The 24,631-nt window shown below is 39.7% G+C and overlaps 1 protein-coding gene across 2 annotated transcripts in view; it reads right to left on the reverse strand.

Moving 5' to 3' along the window:
* The window catches only part of ABCA1 (ATP binding cassette subfamily A member 1), a 119,344-nt gene that overhangs the window by 60,959 nt on the left and 33,754 nt on the right, over positions 1-24,631 (reverse strand). For both annotated transcript variants that reach the window (XM_083357183.1, XM_083357184.1), the window contains exons 3-7: positions 23,409-23,502; positions 21,524-21,665; positions 19,232-19,350; positions 1,249-1,370; positions 613-789 (exon numbers count right to left, since the gene is read on the reverse strand). In XM_083357183.1, coding sequence (XP_083213309.1) covers positions 613-789; positions 1,249-1,370; positions 19,232-19,350; positions 21,524-21,665; positions 23,409-23,502 — 654 coding nt within the window. The remainder of the gene's footprint in view (positions 1-612; positions 790-1,248; positions 1,371-19,231; positions 19,351-21,523; positions 21,666-23,408; positions 23,503-24,631) is intronic.

Here is a 24,631-nt window from a genome sequence, read left to right on the forward strand (position 1 = left end):
CTCACCCAGCTGGCCTTGTGCCTAAGGTAGCTCTAGAACTCACAGAATCCCGGTTTCTAGCCTGGTGCCCTAACCGCTGAACACCCACTCACCCACCCACACACACACAAATCATCATAGTCAAGGGCAATATAAAGTCCATCTAGGCTTCTGGATGCCATTGACTAAACTATCTGAGTCGCAAAGAAAAAAGGCAAGCAAACAGATAAGGAAGCTTAGAAAAGGATAGAGAAAAGCAGGTGACCCATCACTGTGATCAGTCAGGAGCCCGAGAAAACTGCATGGCAAAGTAGGGCCAAGACGTTTGCAGAAAAGGGCTTGGAACGTGGAGAAAATGTGATTCAGACAAGGAAGAAGCAGAGGAAAAAGCTGGAGGGAGAAACCCGAGAGGAGAAAGAAAAACAGACCACCAGGTAGGTAAACAAAAAAGTTGCACTGGGCCAGGTTAGACTGCGGATAAACAGAATCACAAAACAAAGGCACTCAAGCAACCAAATCTATGAGACAAGAAGTAATGAGGAAATGTAGTATGTGAAAATTAGATGCACCTTTCCTTACAGTTTTTAAAAAAAGAGATTGTATCCCCAACAATGTTGAGAGCATCGTACGTACCATAAGTGGCTTGATGAAGTCCATATTATCCTGGAACACTCTTTCTAGAGAAGCAAGCTGTTCCTTCGACATAGAGCAAATTAAGTCACGGCTGCCATTGTTGATAGCAACTACTTCTGGCAGTTTGGTGAAATTGCACAAGTCTTCCACACTTATCCGGTAGCCAGATGTAATGATCTAAAAATGTTGTCCAGATGTTACGCCATTGGGAAATCAGCTTTCCTGCTTTCTAATCACAGTTCGCAATACTAAAATGATATCATTCCCGCCTACCCAACTCTTGTATCCTCCAGAGATTATTTAATTCCCTATAATTGGCTGGGCTGAACTCCGGACTGCCCCCGATCTTCGCCGGGACCTAAAAACCTGGCTCTTTGAGCTATCTGGCCTGGACTGAGGGGTTTTAATGACTTTAAATTGTGATTTTGACTTTTGGGGGCTATACTTAATTTAATTTTATTTTAACTTTATATTGTATTGTTTTTAAATTCTGCCCTGTAAACTGCCCTGAGTCCTTCGGGAATAGGGCAGTATATAAACCGAATTAATAATAATAATAATAATAATAATAATAATAATAATAATAATAATAATAATAATAATGGAACATATGGTTTAAGGACGGATATTTCTCACCTGGTGGAGATTGACCTCAGCATTCAGGATTTCATCCACATCAGGCTGTGAGAGGGAAGCATTGTGGTGGAGGAAGTCAGAGAACGTCTCGTTGACAACCAGAAAATCCTGAACTTTGACACCTGTCAGGCAATGAGGAAGTAAAATCCATTACAAAATAAAACAACGGATTTTTAAATGACATCAAAAGTCATTTAAAAATGATATCTATGCTAATATAGGTCAGTGGGTTAATAGCGATACACTCATCTTGAGCAACCCCAGAGTGTCTATCGTTCTGTGGCAAGGAAGGAAAGGGGGGAAAAAACCGGGTAGAAAATCAATATTAGATCGGCTCAGTGGTCTGGGTGACGAGTGGAAAATGCTTCCGTAATGTATACGGAGAGGAAAGAGGCATTTTTGTTTCCATCTATCCATTTTGTGTACCGCCAAGAGTTCTCATGTAGTGCAGCCAGTTCAACACAAGGAGATATCAAATATTCTGTACAGGTAGTCCCTGATTTATGACCATTGGTTCAGCAATTGAAGTTACGACACTACCGAACGAATGGGGATTATGCCTGGTCCTTGGAATGGCCCCAATGCCCCTGTGGTCACGTGATCATGATCTGGGCATTTGGTAATCTGTTCCCACTATGACTAGTTGAGAAACAGCCCAGAATCACATGTTCACCACTCTTTGCAACCTTCCTGCTGGCTTTCCCAGAAAGTCAATGGAGAAGTTGGCAAGTCATTGAATTTCTCCCAATTACATATTTGCCTAGTCAGTCTTGAGATCATGCTACCATTCACACATCCCCATGCACTCAATCCACACGGCACCCCACATCCCTGACCTGAGCAGCACCTTTCGTGCATCCTACCTGTCTTCCACATCTCTCGTGCAGCCTCGCCTGCACCTCTGTGCACCCTCTCGCTCCCTGCCCCACCTGGCAGTACACACTTACCTGCCTCCTAGCCTGGGACATACAATGTCCTGCCAGTATCTCACTGACTTTGGTTGTGGGAAGCTGGCAGAAAGTTGCCTCACACCTAACAACTGTGGGACTCAGTTAATCATGGCAACCCAGACTGCAGTGATTGCCTTCGCTAAGTGATGTGATTGTGCTAGCCGCATCAGTTAGTGATGGATATTCTAATTCCAATTGCGATTGTAAGTCAAGGATTACCTGTAATGCTAAAAACAGCAGGGAGAAAAAAAAATAGGCATAGTCCTGACTTGCATTAAGGATTGGCTTCGGCCACTTAACTTTTGGGATGGATTCAGAAAACTCTGTGGAACAAGCTTTCTCCCCCTCTCTAAAGTAAATCAGTCTGGCCTGAATCAGTCTATTGTGTCTCCTTCTAACTGTATCTCTGGCTAAGGAAGGCAGTCTAATCTCTAGCTCTGAACTGTGGCTTTGTTTAAGCTGCCAGTTCAGCTGGAGGGCCCTTACTTTTTGAAATGTTTTTAGAAAGTTAATTAGGGCAAAATATGTATAAAGTTCAAAAGAATCAGAGTGTAATTTATGGGTTTTATAAACCTCTTTCCCATTTTTTTAAGCCACTTAGGCTGCTTGGTAGCAACTTAACCAGCTACCTTTTGGGAAATGTCATCTGCCAGGAAAACAATCAAAACACTTTCAGAATTACCGCTAATTAAGAAAGAACATATGTTTTCCTTTCCTTGAATGTCTGAAGATCTTTATAACTCAAAAGCATTAAGCCGGCCCTTGAAAAACCACTAGCACAAATATTGTAAAAAAGACCCTCTTTGAATGGTTTTATTATGCTTCTGTTTCGCTTTGCTCTTTTCGCTATGGAAAATCCGTAATTATGCTGAGTAGGAATTTTAAGAATTGCCGTCCCAGCATTTTTTGAAGAGCACCACGCTGGAGAAGGTGCCTTCGCAGTGTGCGTTGGGTCACAGATGTGGGGAAAGCATGTCAGATCTTCAAGGAGGCTAGCTGGCTTTCAAAAATTTTAATCTGCTCAAAGGGTTTACAAATACATGGATGCTCAGAGTGCCAGGAGGCTTGGAATGAGAATCCCAATCCCAAAAGAAGGAATGGAAAGGCTAAGAAAAATGGACTCTCCTCTCTCCTTTTATGTCATTCCAAATTATTGCTGTCTTAATCAGACCCGATTTGCCAGACACCAATCTGGCAGAAGATTATGAAGCGAAGGGAAAAAACCCCCCACTACTTTCTAGTCTTCAGCTCTAGCACGAACTTCCCGGGGTTGCTGCCGGTCAATGCTCTCTTGCCCAACTCCTTGTCACTTTTTTTTTTTTGTTTCTTACAAGCAAAATAATCACAGTCAGCAGATGGTTTGAGACAAAGACTTGGGTAAAGCTGGCGAGAGGTTACTTGAGGCTGAAAAGCCTTTTAGAGCCATTTGTCATAGTCTCGAGTCAATTTGACCAGAGAAAGAAGAAGAGGAAGGGAAAGAAGACATTTGGAAAGCAAGTTAAAAAGAAATATTGTGATGTCATAGCAAAAAAACAGATAGGCCATTTGCTACCCTCCAGATGTTCGGGACTCCAATTCCTATTATCCCCACCCACATGCTCGGAGGCAGTGGACTGTCTCTCTCTCCCACAACTTTAATGGGAGGGGCAACCCAATTATGGATCTCTAAAATAAGTTTAATTTTAGTCCTGCGGCATCCTCGCACCACTACAAACAAGATGTAACAGTTAGTTCCCATGCCGATACTATTCAGGAGACTGTTGTGTAAACACCCAACTGCAAGCTTCTCTGCTATCGGTAAAAAAAAACCCCAACTTCCTCTCCAGATCACAAGAAAGCTGATAGAAAAAAAAATCCTTTAAAAAATTTCCATCCCAATGACATCCATGCAGGAAGGGGCAAGGGAGAGGAAAATTACAGCAGCATTACACCCATGCAATGCAAACTCGATTTTTTTTGACATCGTGCATGTATACAAAAGACATGGAGCTTATTAATTTGATGGAGATGGTGAATCCTCTACTATTTCACCATAACATTTTGGGGATAAATTGGTTCTAACTGGAAACAGTTCAATTGCTCAAATCCCCCGTCCCTTTCAACATAATAAATCTTGCTAAAGAAAACTGCAAAAATGTTGTGTGGTTGGAGGCAGCTGCCAAACAGGTTGATACAAAGAGGTCGCTGTGTTCCCCAAAACAATTGAGATCAAAGTGTGCTCCATTCCAGCACATCCTGTTTCTTATAAACAGATTCCTGATTCTGATATACATATTTGGCAAAGCTTCCAAAATGAAAGGAAAACCCGGGAAAGACCTAGCTAAACATTCATTAAAATAAAAAGACAAAATCATCTTAGCTAATAGCACTTATCCCAGGTAGGGAATTATTTTAAAAATGAGGCACCACCACAGAAAACATGGATTCTGGATACTGCCCGTCTGAGATGTTAAACGCACCGAGAAGATTAGCTTTAAAGAAGATCTCAAGCTAAATTAGGTTGATATAGACACAAACATTCTTTCAGAAGCCTTGTGTTATAAATCTTGCAGGATTTGAAAGGTAAGCACCCTATTGTGAATTTTAGTTAGAAATAACCCCATGTAATAATCCGACCTATTATCAAAATGTGGACAATGGTAGACAGCCATTCTCTGCCTAGGAGAACATGGAGAAACCTCTAGCAACTTTACAGCTAGCATTGTTACAGATTTTTCTTGCCAAGGCTTAGAAGAGAAACTCCAAATTGACTAAGCCCTAAGGAAAGTTTATCGTTTTCAAATTTGTGACTTGATAAATCTTCTGCCCACATACATTCCACACAAAGCCTCACTCCCATCCTGGGTGCCCTCTTATCCAGAAATGAAATTTAAAGCCACAGATATAACTGATAGCATCAATAAACATAATAGGTTGCATGCATCACTGTTTAATGTTCAGTATTCATAGCTCTCGGGTAGACAATACTGTACATAAATCAGTTCTGCTACTATAAGTTATGGGAGGGTTAGGTGGATGGCCAGAAGGGGCTGCATTTTACAAGAAGGAAATCAACTTCAAACAGGAATACATGTATCTTTTCAATGGAGAAGAAATCAAAGAGCTTGAAGACATCACAAAGCTTGAAATAGTATACAAATAGTTTTAAAATATTGGTTTAGTTTTCAATTATGAATATGTTTAGTCATTACAAATTAATATATATAGCTAAGGAGAGGAGCATTTAGATCTGCCTCCTGGAGGATATCCAAACGTCCATAACATTTTATACAAATTCACAGGAGTGCTATTTTAGATTTTAGCATGTAGGGGTTGATCTTCTTTCCTCCCTTTATTGTGAAGTTGTGTTGCTTGTTGGCTCCAATTTTTTTTTTTGGCCTTCTTTTGGTCCATAAAAGTGAGGCTACATCCCATTTGCCTAACCATGAATTTGCAATGGGTGCCTGCACCAAATTCATATTAAAAATCAGAAGCCATTTGAAGTAAACACCTTGCAATGAGGACCAAAGAACGAGACAATGGATAACTTCATACTAAAACTGATATGAAATAGATTAAGCAGCATTAGAAGGAGAGAAACAAGAGAGAAACGAGACGGGTGGTTGTGGAAACACTAGTCTTGATTATGCAAATGGAAATCTAGGTCAATATGTATCAATCTAAGTCGTACAATAGATTTTTGTAGCCACCGAACTTAGGCCACCGCACTTTCTGGGTAGTTGACAATGTCAGCATATTGCCTCCAACAATCTGGGTCCTTACTTTACCGACCCTCAGAAGGATGAGTCAACCTCGAGCCCCATCAGGATTGAATGTCAGGCTGTGGGTAGATTTCGCTATAATACTGCATTCTTACCACTGCGCCACCAGGGCTCCTTTAATGTTGGCTATGGGTTTGTGTGTGTTATCTGAACCCAAACGTGTGATTTGTAAACATGGCTTATGGTTTAGAGATGGTAAATCCTTCAAATCTATTCATTGCTTATGATCATGATTAAATAATAATTTAGCACATCACATCAACTAGCAAACGGTGACTAAAGCGAGTTATAACCTTGGTCCTGTAGCAGGCCTGTAGCAAAAGGAAAAATTAAGAAACGAGATGAGTAAGCACATCAATCAGTAGTATATTGCCAGGGAATAACAGAGGAAAAGGACTACACCCTTCCTATTTAGCCTGTAGACTTTCTGAATGCAACTGTTTTGCTACCAAATATCTGTAATATAGAATGTTTAACTCGCTCAGCCTTTGGCCTAATTTTACATAAAAGATGAAAAATACAGAAGGAAAGCTAGTCAGCCAACAATCTAGAGGGATTATGGCAGAAGTAGTTAAGATTACTGAGTTGCAAAAAAAGATAATTATGCAAGGTACCAGCAACGGTCATAGTCTGGTAGGACTTATTAGATATAAGAGCAAAATTCAGCTTGGGGTTAAAGATGCTTCCAATCATAAAGCAAGCCCAGACTGTTAAGTGCTTTGACAGGAAATAAGATAAACCGATTCCCAGCAAGGACAATGTTTATTTATGACTCTTTAGCAAGCCACAAAAGGCCATTTTTAAATAGATCTTTTTTACCGCAACATAGAGGTGGAATTAATTATTCCTGTTTTTAATGATACGGTGCTTTGATCCTGACACTGCAGTTAGTTGCAAACTTTCCCGAACTTTGGGTGAAAAAGGAAATGTCTTTTAAATCTTTCCGGCAATTAAAATAAAGTTAGAAAATATTAGATATGGACTTCTGTTTTTATATATGACAACAGCAGTGATATTATTGTATACTCAAAAAGTGGAAAGGCTCAACACAACAGAGGAATGGTTGGCGAAGGTGATGGAATTTGCAAAGATGGTTAAATTGACTGTCTTGATTAAACAAAAAAGACAACATCTACATTTATGGATGACTGGAAACCCCTCGACTTTTTGCATGAAATGAAGAAAAAAAAATGCACTTACAAGGGTGGGTCCTTTTGAGTAAGAGATACCCTTGTAATCATACATGTATTTGCTGCAAGGGAAAATGAAAGTTTCTTCTGGTTTTTTTCCTTTTCTTTCTGCCCCTTTTTCCTTTTCTCTTTTTCTTTTCTTTATTCACCCCACCCCAAAACTAACCCCCAGTTAAGATCGTAAGCCAGACAGATGCATTTAGTACTGTATTTTCCCCAAAATAAGACCTAACCAGAAAAAGAAACTCGTAATGCGTCTTTTGGAGGAAAAATTAATAAAAGATCTGGTCTTATTTGGGGGAAACAGGATAGATAGACAGACAGACAGACAGACAGACAGATAGATAGAGACAGACAGACAGACGAGCACTGATAATGTTGCCTAGTTAGGGTAATGAAACATCTGCAAGAAAACAAGCAAGCTGAGAGAGCACCAAGGACCCCTCATTTCAACCCTGAGCTACAAATATTCTCCTTCATTGGTATACATACATACATACATACATACATACATACACTTATGTATGTCCAAATGTCCAAAGACATTTCCTGGTTGTGTGGCCAGCGTGACTATCTGCTGAGGCGCACAGAATGCTATCACCATGCAACTGCTATTGCTAAGCACATTGATTTGTGCTTTAGATTGTAAGCCGCCCTGAGTCTTCGGAGAAGGGCGGGATATAAATGGGATTAAAAAAATGCAGTGGTACCTATTTATCTCCTCGCATTTGCATGCTTTGCATGCTTTTGAACTCGGGCAAGTCAAGGGAACTCCGTTGTGCAGCGCTTGGGTTTTCAACCCAGCTGTCAGCTTTCCAGCTGACAAATACAGCATCTTTAACAACTAAGCCATTGCATTTGAGAAATGGATTTATGTTGCAACTGAATGAAAACAACTTATGCTAGATAATTGAGTCATTCTTATATTTTCAAATGTCACAGCACCCCCAGTGTAGACACAAAAGACTACTCAGAGGGGCTGGGAAACGAGTAGAACAATTTAACTAGCATAAGTAACAGAAACAATTATTTGAACTCTAGTTCAAAGACGTACATACTCATAATTTCTCTTGTGCCAAGCTCTTGACTCAGAGTCAGCTGCTTTCCATTACTGGGGAATTCTTGTTAAAATGTGAAGTTACATCATAAAGTTGCTAAGGCTGAAAAAACACTGCTGTAAATCCTGTGAATTTTCAGATATATTATTATTATTATTATTACATTTATATACCGTCCTTTCCCGAAGGACTCAGGGCGGTTTACAGGGTGATTAAAAACAAAAATACAAAAGTTAAAAACAATTAAAAAAATTATATCCATCCCTGAACAAATAAAACCCCAGTTTTATTAAAATTAAAATTCTCAGCCTAGGCCAGAGAGCTCGAAGAGCCAGGTCTTCAGGTCCCGGCGGAATGAACGGAGGTCGGGGGCAGTCCTAAGTACCAATCAGTTTTGTGCACAGCAGGTGATGTGCAGTAATAACTGAAACATTTTGGGGATAGTGCAATGCTCTAAATAAGGAGAATCCAACTGTGGCAACTTCCCCAGCACAGGTGACTTGGGAATTCTGGGAGTTAAAGTTCACACATTTTAAAATTGCCAAGGATGGATATCCCTTCTCTAGAAGTCTTATAAGAGCCAACATGGGTGAAGCAGTTGAGTGTTATATTAGGAGTGGAGAGACTTGGGCAGTACTTCCCTTTCAACCACAAAGGCTCAGAGGATGACTATGAACCAAGCACTTCTACAGTCTAACCAACTCACAAAGTTATTGCAGGGATGGATGGAGGATGGATGGATGGATGGATGGATGGATGGATAGATGATAGATAGATAGATAGATAGATAGATAGATAGATAGATAGATAGATAGATAGATAGATAGATAGATAGATACTGTAAATAAATATCTTCATTGTAGGTTAACATTTTATGCCCCTGGTTTGGTGCTCTCCAATGGATGAATAGATGACATGGCTAGATAGACTGGGGATTGTGCAACTTGAAGTTCCACGTATCTGGAGGAACCCAGATTGGTGTGTTCAACAGCATCCTAAACTTTATTGGACAAATCTGTATTTTGGGAGGATCACAAGCATTTTAATTATGCTCTTAGCTTTATTCTTTCTCTAAAAGGGGGTAGAATTGATCAAACATGAAAACATGACTGTGTGGTCATCTTATCTCCCTAATTAATACTAAATGAACGCTGTGGTGCTTTATTAAGTCTTGAAACTATTAGCCTGAATGTCATGATAGAAGCCACCAAGCTGTTTAAAACTCCTCAGATATTTGCTGGCCACTGTGGGTTTCTCATTGTTAGCAGCAGAGGCACTGCTAAACTGATGGCAAAGATAGACATTATGGTTTTCCACCTTCCCCATATATTCCAGAATGTTGTTCTCCATATTTTACACTGTGTGGCATGAATATCAAGCCCTGCTTTGGTTTCCAAATATAGATCTGCAGACAGGGTAATTAAAAAGTGGCTTTCTTAAATGCATACACCCTTCTGAAGGGTGCTGATCTTGTCAATATTTTTTTTCTTCTAGAAAAGCTACAAGTTGATCATAAAAAGTATTGCATAATTTTTATTTTTTATTTTTTTATTATTTTATTATTTATTATTTTATTATTTATTATTTTATTATTTTATTATTTTTTATTATTTTATTATATTATTTATTATATTTTTATACCGCCCTTCTCCCGAAGGACTCAGGGCGGTGTACAAAAGAATCACCTTTGATAGGGAACAAAACAAAAGTTTTGCTGACAACCAAGATGCTGTGGCAAATTACAGGGGCTTGGCAAAAAAAAAACATTTCTACCAACCTTTGTGGTAGTTCCATTTTAAATGCAAAGAGGAGCAAGCTTGGCTAAAAATGGAAAGAAAATGAATGGGTGGCATAACAAGAAATCTCTCTCCCCCCCTCCCTCCAATAGTATTATCAGGAGCTCCAATATATCCTGACACAGTTTGGGGGGTTATCTGGCCAGAACAGGCTAAGCCTCTAGTTCAGCACTCTTGATCATCTGCTTGAATTCAGAAAGTTTATGAGCTTTGACAGGAGAATGGCTCTATAATGATAAGGAAGTTGGCTTTGCTGGAAATAGGTTGTAGTAGTAGTTCTCACCCAGGCAGAGAAGGGGAGGGGGTAACAGTTCTCCTACTGTGTGCAGTTTACTCCTAGTTGCTTCTACCACAAGAATTGGACTTTACACTAGGACTAGGGAGTCGCTCGCAGTAAAATAAAATAAAAAATCAGCAAGTTTCCATCGAGGTCATCTTCTTTATTCTGTACAGGATGGCAGGAGATGTATTCTAATATATTTGGGAGACTACTTCTAGAGAATATTATCTTACGAATTAATTTGGATGCATGCAACGCGCCAGCATGCATTCATGCCAATAAAATAATTTAAAAAGTTATACAAGCTAGAGGTTACCTTATAAGCCTGAATGTCTTGTTTTTTATATGCTAATCAAATATTTACTTTCAATTCTCAGTAAATAAAGCAACACACTCCCAATGTATGGTCTGGGTCTGTTTTCTGCATAATAACCTTTCATAGTGAAGGTAAAGGTTTATTCCAGGTGAGAAATACACTGCCCACATCTTCATAAAAGTAAGAAATAGATGCATCAGCGATTGTGCAAGTTCTGATAAGAGATACCTGATGTGAAATCTCCAAGGTCAGCCAGGACAGATGTTGGGAAAAATAGAAATGATGGCTCTTAAGTACAAGCTGAAGAAAATATCTTTTGACTTTGTACCATTCAACCCACTTGTTTTTCCAGAGCTGAAGTTTTACCATCACAATCCCAATTTGACTAGAGATGATAATATGGCCAGAGATATTTACAGACAGGGAAGTCTCCCTCTTTTACAATTTTCTTTAAAATTTTAATCCACCTCTACAGAAGAAATTTGCCACTGCCTTCTTCTCAAGTTATTGCTCAAGTCTACAGCCCTGACATTCCTTGTAACTAAACTATCTACCTGTTAACCAAGTAGGATTCCTAAGTTTTTACAAAATCTTCTAGGTATTCTCACTAGCTGAGAATGTCTCGAATGTGGTCAAATATATAGAACAGCTTTTATTTAATTAGGGCAGAGTTCCCCTGTTAAGTACCCTAAGACAGATTAAAATAACCATTGGACACCTTTCCCATCCTTGCAGAACTGAACATCAGTGTACATATGTGGCAAATACACATTCCCAATTCAAGCAACATTCAGGTTGGCATTTTGTAGGGTTCCACATATATCAGAGAATTTGCTGATGTACCAGTAGTCCTTGACTTACGGTCACAGTTGAGCCCAAAATTTCTGTTGCTAAGTGAGACAATTAAGTGAGTTTTGCCCCATTTTACAACCTTTCTTGGCACAGTTGTTAAGTGAATCACTGCAGTTGTTAATAACACGACTAAGTGAATCTGGCTTCCCCACTGACTTTGTCAGAAGGTCCCATGATCCTGGGACACTGCAAATGACATAAATATGAACAAGTTGCCAAGTTGGTCTGAATTTGCGGGATGCCGCAATGGTCATAAGTGTGAAAAACGGTCAATGAGTCACTTTTTCCCAGTGCTATTATAACTTCGAACCGTCAATAAATGGAACTGTTATAAAATCGAGGGCTACCTGTACTGTAATATTAATTGAACACACAAATTTCATTTAAAACCAACTTCAAGAAAGCTGATACCAGTCACTGGAAGACCTGTTTAATCTAAGCAAATAGCAGTCATGGCCAGCTGTATTTAAATCCAGACCTGGAGCCCATCCAGTATTCCAAAGTATCCAAAATCAACGACTACTGGAGCTGGACCAAAGGCATAAACAGACTGAGACCGAGGCTAAGGATTCAAGAGCATTGGCAGAGGGCATTGCCCCGTGGCTCAGGCAAGCAGAGCTTGGCACTTACAGAGTAAATATTAACCATGCATGAAGCTTCTGCATTGGCCTCAACAGTCCAGTGGGATTCTGCTGGTTGCACTCACCAAATCAAGGCAGGGCGATGTTCGAGAGATCAGAAAGCAGAAAGCTGAAAGCTGTCCCTGCCCCAATTTTTTGCCAGCTGCTGGAAATTGCAACACCGGGCACAAGAAGAAGCAAATCCTTTCTTGTGATTTGTGGGAAATCTTACAGGCGAGTCACCTGAAAGACAAACTGTTGCAATCCCTGGATTTCAGCCTGCCTTAAGAGCTCAACATTTTGGCATAAAAATGGCGACTACCCAAATTTTCTTGACCAGCCCTCTATTTGCTATTTCCTTGGGTTTAAACTCAAGAAGCTTAATTTTGGGCATCTTGCCACCAAATTTCAAAGATATGCTCGCACAGGATTAGAAGACAGTACGTCCTCTTAATTTGCTTCTCATTCGACAGGAGGTAGGACCTTTCTTATTGTGGGTTAGCTTTATAAACAAAGTGTGATGAAAATATCTTCGCTTAGCCACTGTCAAGTCAGTCAGGTAAGGCAATATTGCTCTATCCTGGGCCCTCAAAGAATTCTGTAACTTAATAGTTGTTACATTGGTTTAAGAAGCTATAATAGCCCAGCCTCTTATATCCTGACACAAGTCTCACTCTTGGCTGGTTGTCACTTGAGAGTGCAACAGGTAACTGGCAATTTCGGATTATGGCAGCATGGCTATATTAATGAATCATAAATCACCACAAAATGAAAAAAAACTGTATGAATTGACACCCGGGTTACAGGAAATAAGGCAGCAAAATGCAAATGTAAGAAATATCCATTTCTAAGGGAAGGGTGAAAAGCCTTGGTCTTTGAGGTACTTAAGAAAAATAATTTGTAAAGGATCATTCACAAGAAAGGTACATTTCAGTCTGGAGAAGATGGATAGATGATATTCAGAACAAATATGGGACTAAAAAGTTTCATCTACCTTATGAATGAACTATAGAATGGTATTATTAATATTAGTATGTTTTTATGGTATTTTTATTAGTTTTTATTATATTTTATTGTTATTAGTATTGTTTAATAATATGGATATTATCTTGTTTTTATGTTCTTATTATTATTATGTTTATTTTTATCTTGTTTGTGTTCATGTTAAAGGGGAGATAAAGTGCGTGATTTTGATTGTTATTTATGTAACCCTGTATTCAGTTCTGGGAAGTGGGGGAGGGGGAGGGGGGGTGGGTTGGGGGTGGGTTTGTATTGTAATTTTTATAAAACTTTTTAATAAAAAAAAGAAAAATAATTTGTAGACTTCATGGCTTGACGTGATAAAACACCAGAGGCTCCTTTTTTAATGCTGTATTGTCAGCATGTTTACTAATCTCTGCATTTGAACCAATTAGTGTTACACTCTATGATCTATGATTTATACCTGTCTGCCAGAAATGAATTTAGTGAATGGAAACATAAGCTGATAGATAATATACAAACACTTGGCTCTGAGACTTGCAAGGAATATCTAGACCCAAGAGGTAAGAACTGTTGTGAGATAATAAACATAGTGACCCCACTGAAACACAGCAATACATATGAATGGTTAAGGGGGAAAGCTCTGGAATTCTTGTTTTGGAATTCTACAAAAATTAAATTGTTGGGAAGGGGCATATGCAAATTTCTGTTTGAAATTAGCAGTTCTCTATGACCTGCTTCAGAAACAAGGCACTTGATGCTTAATCATAGGCACTTGATCCTTAATCGAAGAAGATCCACAAACATCCTATCCTCTGACTGTAATCTACCATCCAAAGAACTGTGTGCAATTTCTTTCAGCAATTTGAAAATTTTCCCACTGCAGAAAGAGATCATCCATCCTATAATTAGACTGTATTTGATCTCATTCACATGTTTTTCTAAACTGTGGTGTGTTGATTTAGCTACAGCTTGCTGAGTTCCTCATGTCATGAACCAGGACTTTACAAAGTACAACTCCAAAATAAGCATCTTAGGATAATGGGAGGTGTGAAGCCAAGTGAATGTGTGGGTTTTCCGTTGATTATACTCAGTATGTCTGGTGCTTTTTCTAAGTTCAAAAAGAAATCCAATTTAAGAATCAATGTCATAATTCTCTAGGGGCCTAATCTAACCCAACCACCCACTTGTAATTTCCCTGTGTTTCAATTTAGGAAACCACGATGTGAAAGTATAGTTATCCAGACAATTAGAAACATTGATACAATAAGAGTCCTAATTGTGCTCAGTGTTTTAAGAATAATAATTACAATAATTGGTACTGATAGATTATACCTGCCTTCTAGAAATGAAGGCAGTAGTTTACTGAAGGACAAAGCAGCATGCATTGACTGATCATATAAAAGACAGCCAAGAATAAACGACACGTGCCAAGTTCCACAGGTTCTAAGTTTCAAAACAGGGATTTTTAAATTCCTCCTGAGCTAGAAGTAAACCAGTTCGCTTGTTCAATGGTGACAATACGGCATTAACATAGAACACTTTTGTTGAAAGACTAGGACTCCAGGCTTGTGTGAAAAGAACCCTTGTTAACCAATTTGGATCATACATTACCTATTCTCCTAGACCTAGGATAATGCAGAAGTAAATGTTTTTTTAAGTTTAAATTAGAGCTGTACTGACAACCACATCCAACTCTTTCTCAAATTACATATTTTGGGACAGAAAATAACATACATACCCTGACCTGAGCCACGAGAAAGGTCATAAATGAGCCACAAGTGAAGAAAGCTGCAGTTAACATGGCTAAGTGCTTGAGAATCGCTGGGGCAGTGGTGCTAAAAAAATTAGTTTAATGAAGCAAAAAAAACATTGCACAAAGAATTGGACCATTCATTGGAAGGTCACAATAACCTTCCCCAAGCTGGTGCTGCACAAATCATCCAGAAGCATAACTCCTAACATTTTATTTATTTATTTATTTTTAAAAAACATTTTAATTTTTTTTAAAAAAACAACTGTCATTTCAGGAGTTTACTAAACTTGGGAAGGTTGTCTAATGGGAAACCATGTCCTGCTGTAAGAGGCATGGACATTTCTTCTCTCTTTTAATAAAGCAAAAGAAAATATCACATCTCAATTTCACGCAGGGGTTAGCAAAATGCAATTCCCTGTATTATTTCATTCAGACCTACTTTACTGTATAGTGGTTGAAAGAAAAATACTTGAGGAGCAACAGGGTGGTACCCCCTAGGCTTCATCGTACCTGTGTCCTGTCCTTTCAGAGCCCAGGATGCATATAGAGCCTTGGTGGAGCAGTGGGCTAATGCCTCCTTAAGTAACACCAGCTGCCTGCAATTAGTGCAGGTTCGAGTCCCACCAGGCTCAAGGTTGACTCAGCCTTCCATCCTTCCCAGGTAGGTAAAATGAGGATCCAGATTGTTGGGGGCAATTAAGCTGACTTTGTAATAATGCCGCTTGGGGTGTGTGTGTGAAAGCCCTAATAAGCAGGCATATACATAGAATGAAGGCTACTGCTCAGCTTGTAAGCCGCCCTGAGTCTAAGGAGAAGGGCGGGATATAAATGGAATTAAAATTAAAATAAAAAAATATTCATACAAAAATGGAGTCAGATGAACATCAATCATTTTCATGGTAAGGAACTGCTCTAAAATTTCCTAGTACATCTGAAAGCCAGGAAATTCTTTACAAACAAGGCTGTGAAAGGAGGACTGAGGCAGGCAAACTGCCATTGGAAGAAAAGTTCATCTACAAAGGTCTCAGCACTCTCTTTAAGAATTGGTTGTTTTTGTTTTTTCAGAGAAATAAAGCATAGGGGAAATTGCATTCCGGTTGCCACATCAACTGCCTTTGCTTCAAGCAGACAGTTCTCCTTCCCTTTCGCCTAGCAGTCAGTCCCTGTTGCTCTATCTTCTTTGGGGGTTTTTTTTCTTCCCCTTTAAAACATGTTTCCATCTAGTCCCAGAAATTCCAGCACTTTGGGGTTCCCAGACAATCTTCCCCTTTCAGGGACCTCCTTGCCAACAGCCCATGGAACTTAGTAAAAGGGATTAGCATTCTTTACCGTTCCATGCAAGGAAACAGAAACACCATGAGGATTTTCAAGACTTCCTTTGTGCTCTTCAGTAATTGGTTGGCTAATCCTGAAAGATACTTTTCATTACTGCCAAGTAGCGCTCTCTCGCTCTCGCTCTCTCTCTCTCTGTCTCTCTCTCTCTCTCTCTGTCTCTCTCTGTCTCTCTCTCTCTGTCTCTCTCTGTCTCTCTCTCTCTGTCTCTCTCTCTCTGTCTCTCTCTCTCTCTGTCTCTCTCTCTCTCTCTGTCTCTCTCTCTCTCTGTCTCTCTCTCTCTGTCTCTCTGTCTCTCTCTCTCTGTCTCTCTCTGTCTCTCTCTCTCTGTCTCTCTCTCTCTGTCTCTCTCTCTCTCTCTCTCTCTCTCTCTCTCTCTCTGTGTGTGTGTGTGTGTGTGTGTGTGAACTTGCCAGAGATGGAGCCCAGAAATTGTTGGTTACTGCTGTAAGAGCTTCTCACCCATTTTCCTTGAAATAATTTAAGTGTAACTTAAAGGACAAACAGGCTTTTGTCCGCCTCAACCCATATCCACAATATGGAATCCGTCAAATAATAGGCATATCACATTACAAATTACTTATTTAAGATATACAGATTTCTCCAAATGTATTGCCAGCATACATTTTACAGGATTAGCGTCAGACAAAGTCACTTTGAGGTCACGAGATGTACTGCATTTAACTCTTAGCAGAACGTCAACAGCTATATAAGTGCTGAGAAATCAGAGTGCGCAATTTGCCTTGACTAAAAAGCCCATTACGTGGCCTGAGATACGTCATGATTTCTCAGCCTTCTTTCTGCCTCCCTATCCCTGGAGACCTGGTACTGAAGGTTATAACAAATATCAACGATACTATCTTCATAAAGCACCTAAGACAACTGAAATGTAAGACGCAGTTTTCGAATGTTATTTATTATCTTATTTTGGCCATTTGCCCAACTCAGTGAAGGCTTTTCATGCCTGGAAATTTTTCCAGGAAAGACAGTTCAGTTGGAAAAGCTCATTGTCATTTTGTCTCCCTTCCCACCCCCTTCCCCACCACAATGCATTTTTCACACAGTCTCCCTTTTTTACACAGGCACACCCATTCCTGTTAGTCAGACGCATGCTTTCAAAGTGTTGCTCGCACACCCATCGTTTGCAGAGTGCCAGCCCTTGAAGTGACAAAACTGCATTTGAAGTCCCTTTTTCTTCACTCTGAAAACCGTCACGATGATTTACTTACTGCCTCCCTCTCTCTCACTCACTCAGTCATGAAAAGCCTCTGCCTGCTTGGCAAAAGAAAGGGGAAGGCCGTGAAACACACAAGGCTGCAACAAATGCAATATAAAGCGGCTTTAAGATGAGCACAGAGTAATATTGGCCAAATAAAATCAGCGTCAAGGGGTACCTTTTTTCACAAGCCCCTCTCTCAGAGAAAGCGTACAGTCCTCCTAGTAAAACCTTGTACTGTAAACCCTCCACCCCATAGGTTTAATCTCCATGGAAAAGTGCAACGCATACTTAAATAAATGCCTTTTTCCTTTCCAATCACTGTTTGAATGCGGCGTTTGTAGGGAAATTGAAGGCCCGGAAATTTGCTTTCTTTTGGCCTTGTCTCTCTCTAAAGCTCTCCACAAATGCACACAGCATTGGCTCTCTATTCTAATTTCAGATGATAAATTTCCTTTCAGCTGCCTCAGGATTGTGTTGTCATTCTACAGAAACATTACCCTCAATTTAAAACTCAGAGAAAAAAATGAGAAGCAGTGGGGAAAACTCAGGTTTTGAGAGAAAAGATTTCTTTGCCAAAACGCAGAAGGCAGCTACTGCTTTTTTAAGGCGGTTCTTAGGAGTGATTTTCCTTTGCGGAAAAAGGCCTAGTTGGTCCATCGAGTCTGCCCTTTGAGTTTATTTTTTAAATTTTTGCTACATGATGGACATGTGTTTATCCCAAGCATGTTTAAACTCAGTTACTGATGAACGACGACCCTTTACCTCCACTGGCAGTTGATTCCAAGCTTCCATTACTCTTTCTGGGAAGTACATATTTTTAACATTAATTTTAAACTTTCCTCCTGTCAGCGTGAGTTTATGCCCCTCTGTTCTTGATTTTTGCTTAATACTGCCTTCCAGAACCATATTCACCTTTATATTTCAAATGTGTCTCCCCTTTCCTTTCTGTCCTTCAGGCTATACATATTCAGTTTCTCCAATCTCTCCCGATAAATTTGTCCCTCAGACCTTGCACCATTTTTGTTGCTCGTCTCCGGAGTCGTTTAATCTTATTAATATCTTTTTTTTTTAAAGTGAGGTCTCCAGAAGTAGGCACAGTATTCCCAAATACTTCCACATACTCCCAAATACTTTTCAGTTCCCAGTGAGGCCTACCACTCCCAGATTTCCTAACAGCTTCTGAATTCTTCCCCTGGAAAAAAGAGGGCTTGGAGAGGTAAGCAGAGGGATTGACCTAGATGTAATGAAAGCAGCAGAGGAGAAGAACAAAGCAGATGTAATGAAAGCAGCAAAATGTTCCGCCCAGATGTTTGCATAGACAGGAACAGTTGGAGATCAAATGCATACAATTAAATGAGTCACCAGCTGGCAAGAGAGATGCTTTTCTTCCTCATCCATCAGACTTTTGTGGATTTTTTTTTCCTACTGCTCCTATACTAGAAAAGGTAGCCACAGACACTCCTCGTAAGCATGCACCCCCACCCAACCCCCTCCAAATATCATGGGATAGAAGCAGGAATAGCGAAGGACATTCCAAGGGGAAAAAAAACTTTGCAAAAGAACTATAATGACGTCTTTCATATTAGGATGGAACACGTATTTTATCACAAGGAAGCTCCGTTGATTTTCATGGGGAGTATGTTTGGGATTGTTTCAGGACAGAGTATCAGTAAAAGGATGGGAAGTGATTTACCTGTCAGCACTTTGTATGCACTCTCCCCCAAAAAAGATTGAATGAAGCAAAGATTTTCTTCCTGAAAATTTGGCTTGCAGGCATTTGGATAGCGACCCCTGTCTTAAAGCTGCCACTGTTCTAGTTTATTGGCAAGAATCTTCGCAAAGCCCACAATGTTCCTTTTTTGGTTCACTTACCTGAGGCAAATTTCCCAAGTTTCCGCACTTTTGTCAACATTTGCTGTACATCCTTGATGCTGGTGTCCTTCTGGCTATACATTAGCAAGCGGTTGGCGTCAGTGAACAATCGGTAGACACTAAAGAAAGGAAGGCAAGAGCAAGAGAGAAGAAAAAAAAGAGAAAATTATTAGAAAATTATTAGAGAGATGGCTTCAAATATCCCCCAAATGGATCCTAAAATATTTCTATATCCACATTTACTTTGTGTCTGGCATTATTGGGCACTATTCTACTAAGTGAACACTTATTATATTCCCATAAGCACTTGTTTGTAAATTGTTTCTAAGTTTTGTTTCTGAGCACATGGAGACATCTGTTAATTGAATTGGCTTGGTTTTGCAAAGCAAACTACTAGTACAGGGGTAGGCAACCTCGGCTCTTTTATGACTCATGGACTTCAACTCCCAGAATTCCTGAGCCAGCTAGGAGATATGATTGGCTAGTTGGTGGTTCAGCTTGTCATGTGAATGGAGCCATTCCCTCAGTTTCTTAAGAGAGGATAGGCAATGTGTCTTATCTCCAGGCTCACCAATGAAGTAGAGTTGAGGGAATAGCCTTCTTGAAGCTACAAGCAAGAATTTGCCGGAGGAATATCAGGGAAGAAAGCTTCTTTGAAGTCTTTCTGATTAAGCAATGGTCTTTCCATATCCACCAAGCTTATGGAATAGAAAATAAGGGAGATAACCTTGTTGGAAATGTACAGGAAGCATCACTTAAGCACAAGAGGCTGAAACATTTCTTAGAATAATGAGGTAATATCCAGACGTGACTCAGACGGCTTCCTAATTCACTTCAACTATACAAAGGAGGAGGAGGAGGCACAGACTTGCAAGATGGTTGTTATAGTAGTCCATCTCAATAAAAATAGTTTCAGCCTTCCTGTAGCATTAATTTTCGTCCTGCCATCATTATTTTTACAAATAACTCAAGGCAGATAAGGTATTCAAAATGCCTCCCTCCTCCTCTTTTCCCCACAACAACAACAATCCTGAGAGGTGAGTTGGGGTGAAAGAGAGAGAGAGAAACTTGCCCAAGTTTACCCAGATGGCTTTCATGATTAAGGCAGGATATGAACTCATGGTCTCCTACTTCCTAGCCTGGTGCCTTTACCAGATAAGGCTCTTTCCTGATCTGGGCTACCTAGAGCAGGGCTTTTCAACTAGTGGTACAGGTACCACCTGTGGTACATTGGCACCTGGCAGGTGGTACGTGACCATCCTAGAAAAGTGGTAGCGGGGGAAGGGAATGAGCTGAACCAGTGGCAGTACCGCACAAGCCTGAGCGAGAGATGGCTGGAGCTGCAGGGCTGTCAGGGCTCAGCGGAAGCGCCAGGATCAGCGCCAGGCTCCAGCTGGAGCTCGGGGCTGATCCTGGTGCTTCTGCTGAGCCCAGAAGAAGCACCTATCAGCTGGAATGTTGCAGCATCCACAGGATCTTGTGATTTACATTCAGATGCTTGGCAACTGATTCATATTTATGACGGTCACAGTGTCCCAGGGTCATGTGAAGTGACCAAAACCTACTGCAACCACCCAGCAGATGGGGGGGGAATAAAAACCAAACTCCCCCCCACCCCACCCCCGCTGCCAATCCTCAACAGAAATGCTCACAATGATGAAAACCTCAGACAGGAGGAAGAGCGCCGCCGGGCGGGCAGGCAGGTGTCCTGCTCGGCTGTGGCTCGGGGGGCACTTTTTTCAGTGCCACTGTAACTTCAAACAGTCACTAAGTGAACTGTTGTAAGTCGAGGACTACCTGTACTTCATCACTTTTTTTTTCTTTTCTTTTTTTTGGTCATCATGTTTTTGACACCTTGTCAGGTGACTGGTGGTACTCAGATGTTGCCATATCCTAAAAGTGGTACAATGGGTGAAAACATTGAAAAGCCCTGACCTAGAGTGGCTGACAAAGCATAAACAGCCATCTCTCCCTACGCAAAGGGCAACATAGGCCCCAAAGTTTCTTGGTAGTCCTCAATGGTAGAGGCATTTTGTGGCATGCAAAGGATATTTTAAGTAGGTGTGAACTTGCTTTCTTTCAGCATAAATGATTTGCCTTGCATTACATTTTCCTTATTTACAATATTCACTCTTTCCCCAATAAACATCCCCTTTCTGCTCTTCATTTGTGTTAAAGGACAAAGGTTTCCCTTCAGTACAGCAAAGAACAGCCTGTACCCCTGGATAATGCATTGTTGTTCTGTCTTCTTCACATTGGCAGGCCAAAGTTTAATACATAGCCAATACTCACATAGATTCATTAAAATTGCCAACAATGCCAGGTGTCTCTCCAGGTGTCGGGGAACGAAAGCAAGGATTGTTGGCATTACAGATAATCCCCTGGACCCAGGGCAATGTTCCAGCTGAAGGCATGGCCTTGTTTGGAAAATGACCTAAAAATATGAGGACAGATATTTAGGACATTGCATGACATCATCCTTAAAACTTCCCCGTCCTAAAATTATGCTCCCCCCAACTTTGTCTTCAAACACATCTAATACGTGACAACAAGAAATAAGTTTATAATATATGCAGCAAATAGGCACATTGTGAAAGGGCAAAGAGGTGCGGTAAAAATGCCAATTATTTTGTTTGGTTTTTAAAATTACTAATTGTTTGTATTCCCCCCTTTTTATGCTGGTCTATGACCATAAAGATAGATTTGATTTTACAGTGAATTTCCATGGTTAAGGGTGAAATTCAACCTAGGTTTTTCTGGCTTCAGTTGGACATTTTCATCAACTTACTATACTAACGTTAAAAGTTATGTGAGAGAGATTTCATCAGGCCTAGTTATCCGTGATGAAATCGCCTCTCTATAATCAGCCAATGAAGTTTGAATTATTATGGAGAAATATACCACAAGGTTGCTATTTTTTGAAAAAAGGAAATCCTGTTTCAGTAGAGCTAACCAGTTTCTGTATTTCAGGAACCGAATCCCATTCTCAAACATCTTTCAGCTGTCCTTAAAAAACTGGTTAATTTGACGTGAGCTAAGTGCATTCTTACCCAACAAATTATGGGCACTTTTAGTCTCTGATACACAGTGCAGATTATTGAACCCAGAGTACCATTCTTTCATTTTTTTTATACATATCAACCTAGCAATCACGTATTTATGCATGCATGTATATTAATGTCAGGGAATAAATCCTGTTGAAGTCAATGGGTTTTACCTCAGAATACATATATACAAGAGTTTAAGAAGGGCAATTAAATATTTGATATTGTTCTATGTCTAGGATTTGTCTCTTGTGTAAGATTAATTTATTATTTGCCAACAGTTTGTGTTAATAAAAACATCCATCAAAATTGTAACAGGTAAATAACACAGCTCTGTCATTTAAATAATATGTGAAGGTGTGAAGGAAATCACTTTAAGGTAGTGGTTCTCAAAGTGCAGTCTGGAGAATCCTAGGAGTCTTTGAAACCCTTTCAGGGGGTCTGCAAAGACAAATAAATATTTTAAAATTTCTCAGTTTTAATTTCTACTATAGTGAATATTGATAGATATAACCCATGTAAACCATAAGCTCTTTGAAGTCTTCAGTGCTTTTTAAGAATGTAAACAGATCCCGAGACCAAAATGTTTGAGAACCACTCCTGTAAGGAATCATCGTGGGAACTGAATGGAATCCTTCATACACATTGTACTAAGGCCCAGGGGTCTTCAAACTTGGCCCTTTTATGACTTGTGGACTTCAACTCCCAGAATTCCTCAGCCAAGTACTCTGGCTGAGGAATTCTGGGAGTTGTAGTCCACAAGTCATAAAAGGGCCAAGTTTGAAGACCCCTGTACTAAGCACTGGGCTATAAGGAAAACTTCAAGGTTACGTTAGCAAGAGTTTTTATATTCTTAATAGTGGTCAAGCCAGCGGCAAATCCCTTCTTTAGCAATGACATTTCTTGAGATCAGAAATGAATTGCAATAAAAACTCTGACTTGAGCTGTTATGGCCCCATGCAAAACTGAAGGTCAAATATAGACCACTCTGATGGCCCAAATCTTTTTTTTCAGCCCTGCTTTCTTCCATGTTCCTAGGCCAGAAACAATTGAGTCCTTATGCAATCTGCCTCTCACTTTCTTACTTCTCCTTCACCAAAGCCCAAGAACACAGGCGTTTTTTTTAAACTTACATTCATGTTGTTCGTAAGGTGGATAAGACAGTCTCACGGACATCAGAATAAAGAAGATAAACAATGGCCAAGTGATTTCAATGAGTAGTTGGACCTGGAAGAGAAGAGAGAAAACAGATTACTAAGCATCCATACTTGATATGGCGAAGCAACTGAAAACAAAAGTAGACATAAGTATTATTATTATTATTATTATTATTATTATTATTATTATTATTATTTATTTATTTATTTATTTATTTATTTATTTATTTATTTTGCTTCTGTGAACACAGTGTTGCTTTTTGGTCTAGCTTTTCCCAATTTGGTGCCTTCCTGATGCCCTTGGAAACAATTGGACTGTTAATTCACGAAGGAGTAATTTTACAGCATTCCTGTCCACTAAGCAAGGAATGGGATGTGATGGGGAAGTGTTTCTTTCCAGCCCATATCCATATCCAAAATCCACACATTTTCCTTCTTAAGCTGAACTTTCCTATGCAACTTTCCCCAAAATGTAAATATGTACTAAAGATTAATGTCTATAATACACCTTACATAAATTTTTTCAATGTATCCTTTATTTTTCATAAGTTTTTCAAATGTTGGGGGATTTCCCCCCCCCCCTTATGCAGTTATTATATAAAGAAAAACCAAATAGTGAGCATGCTCTGAACAGTATTTGGTCTTTTGTTGGTGGTTTTCAAGACTATCGGTTATTTTTCAGGCCCTTCTTTGCAAACATTTTTCTCCTTTTGTGCAGCCGTCTGACTGGAGTCTATTTTCAAAAATAATTTTGGAGGCCCTCGTAATGTATATGCATGCATATATGTATATGTATATGTATTTATAACATAGACACACAAAATCCTAAATATCGTTCTGGGAAGAATAGTCAATTATTATAGTTATATATATTGATTTATTTGCGGTCACAGACCAAAGTACAAGTACAACAAAAGAAAAACATGGGGAAAGTAAAATCATAGACAATTGGACACCAGAAGCCTTGGTTGAAGGGAATTGCAACGTTCTCCTCTAATAGTTACAGCTCTTAAAAGAAATTTAGAAACCTGAGAAGTGATGTATGAGGAGCCATCCCCTAGACAATATAAGACCAAATTACTAGCATTGGGACCAGAAGGGTCTATTTCAAGGAAAGACAGTAATTTAGTTCTGCCTGCATTATACATAGGGCAGTATAAAAAGACATGCTCCACAGTTTCAATCTCAGCCCTATCACA

The sequence above is a fragment of the Vipera ursinii genome (assembly GCF_947247035.1).
Source record: "Vipera ursinii genome assembly, chromosome: 2".
In the NCBI taxonomy this organism is placed as follows: domain Eukaryota; kingdom Metazoa; phylum Chordata; class Lepidosauria; order Squamata; family Viperidae; genus Vipera; species Vipera ursinii.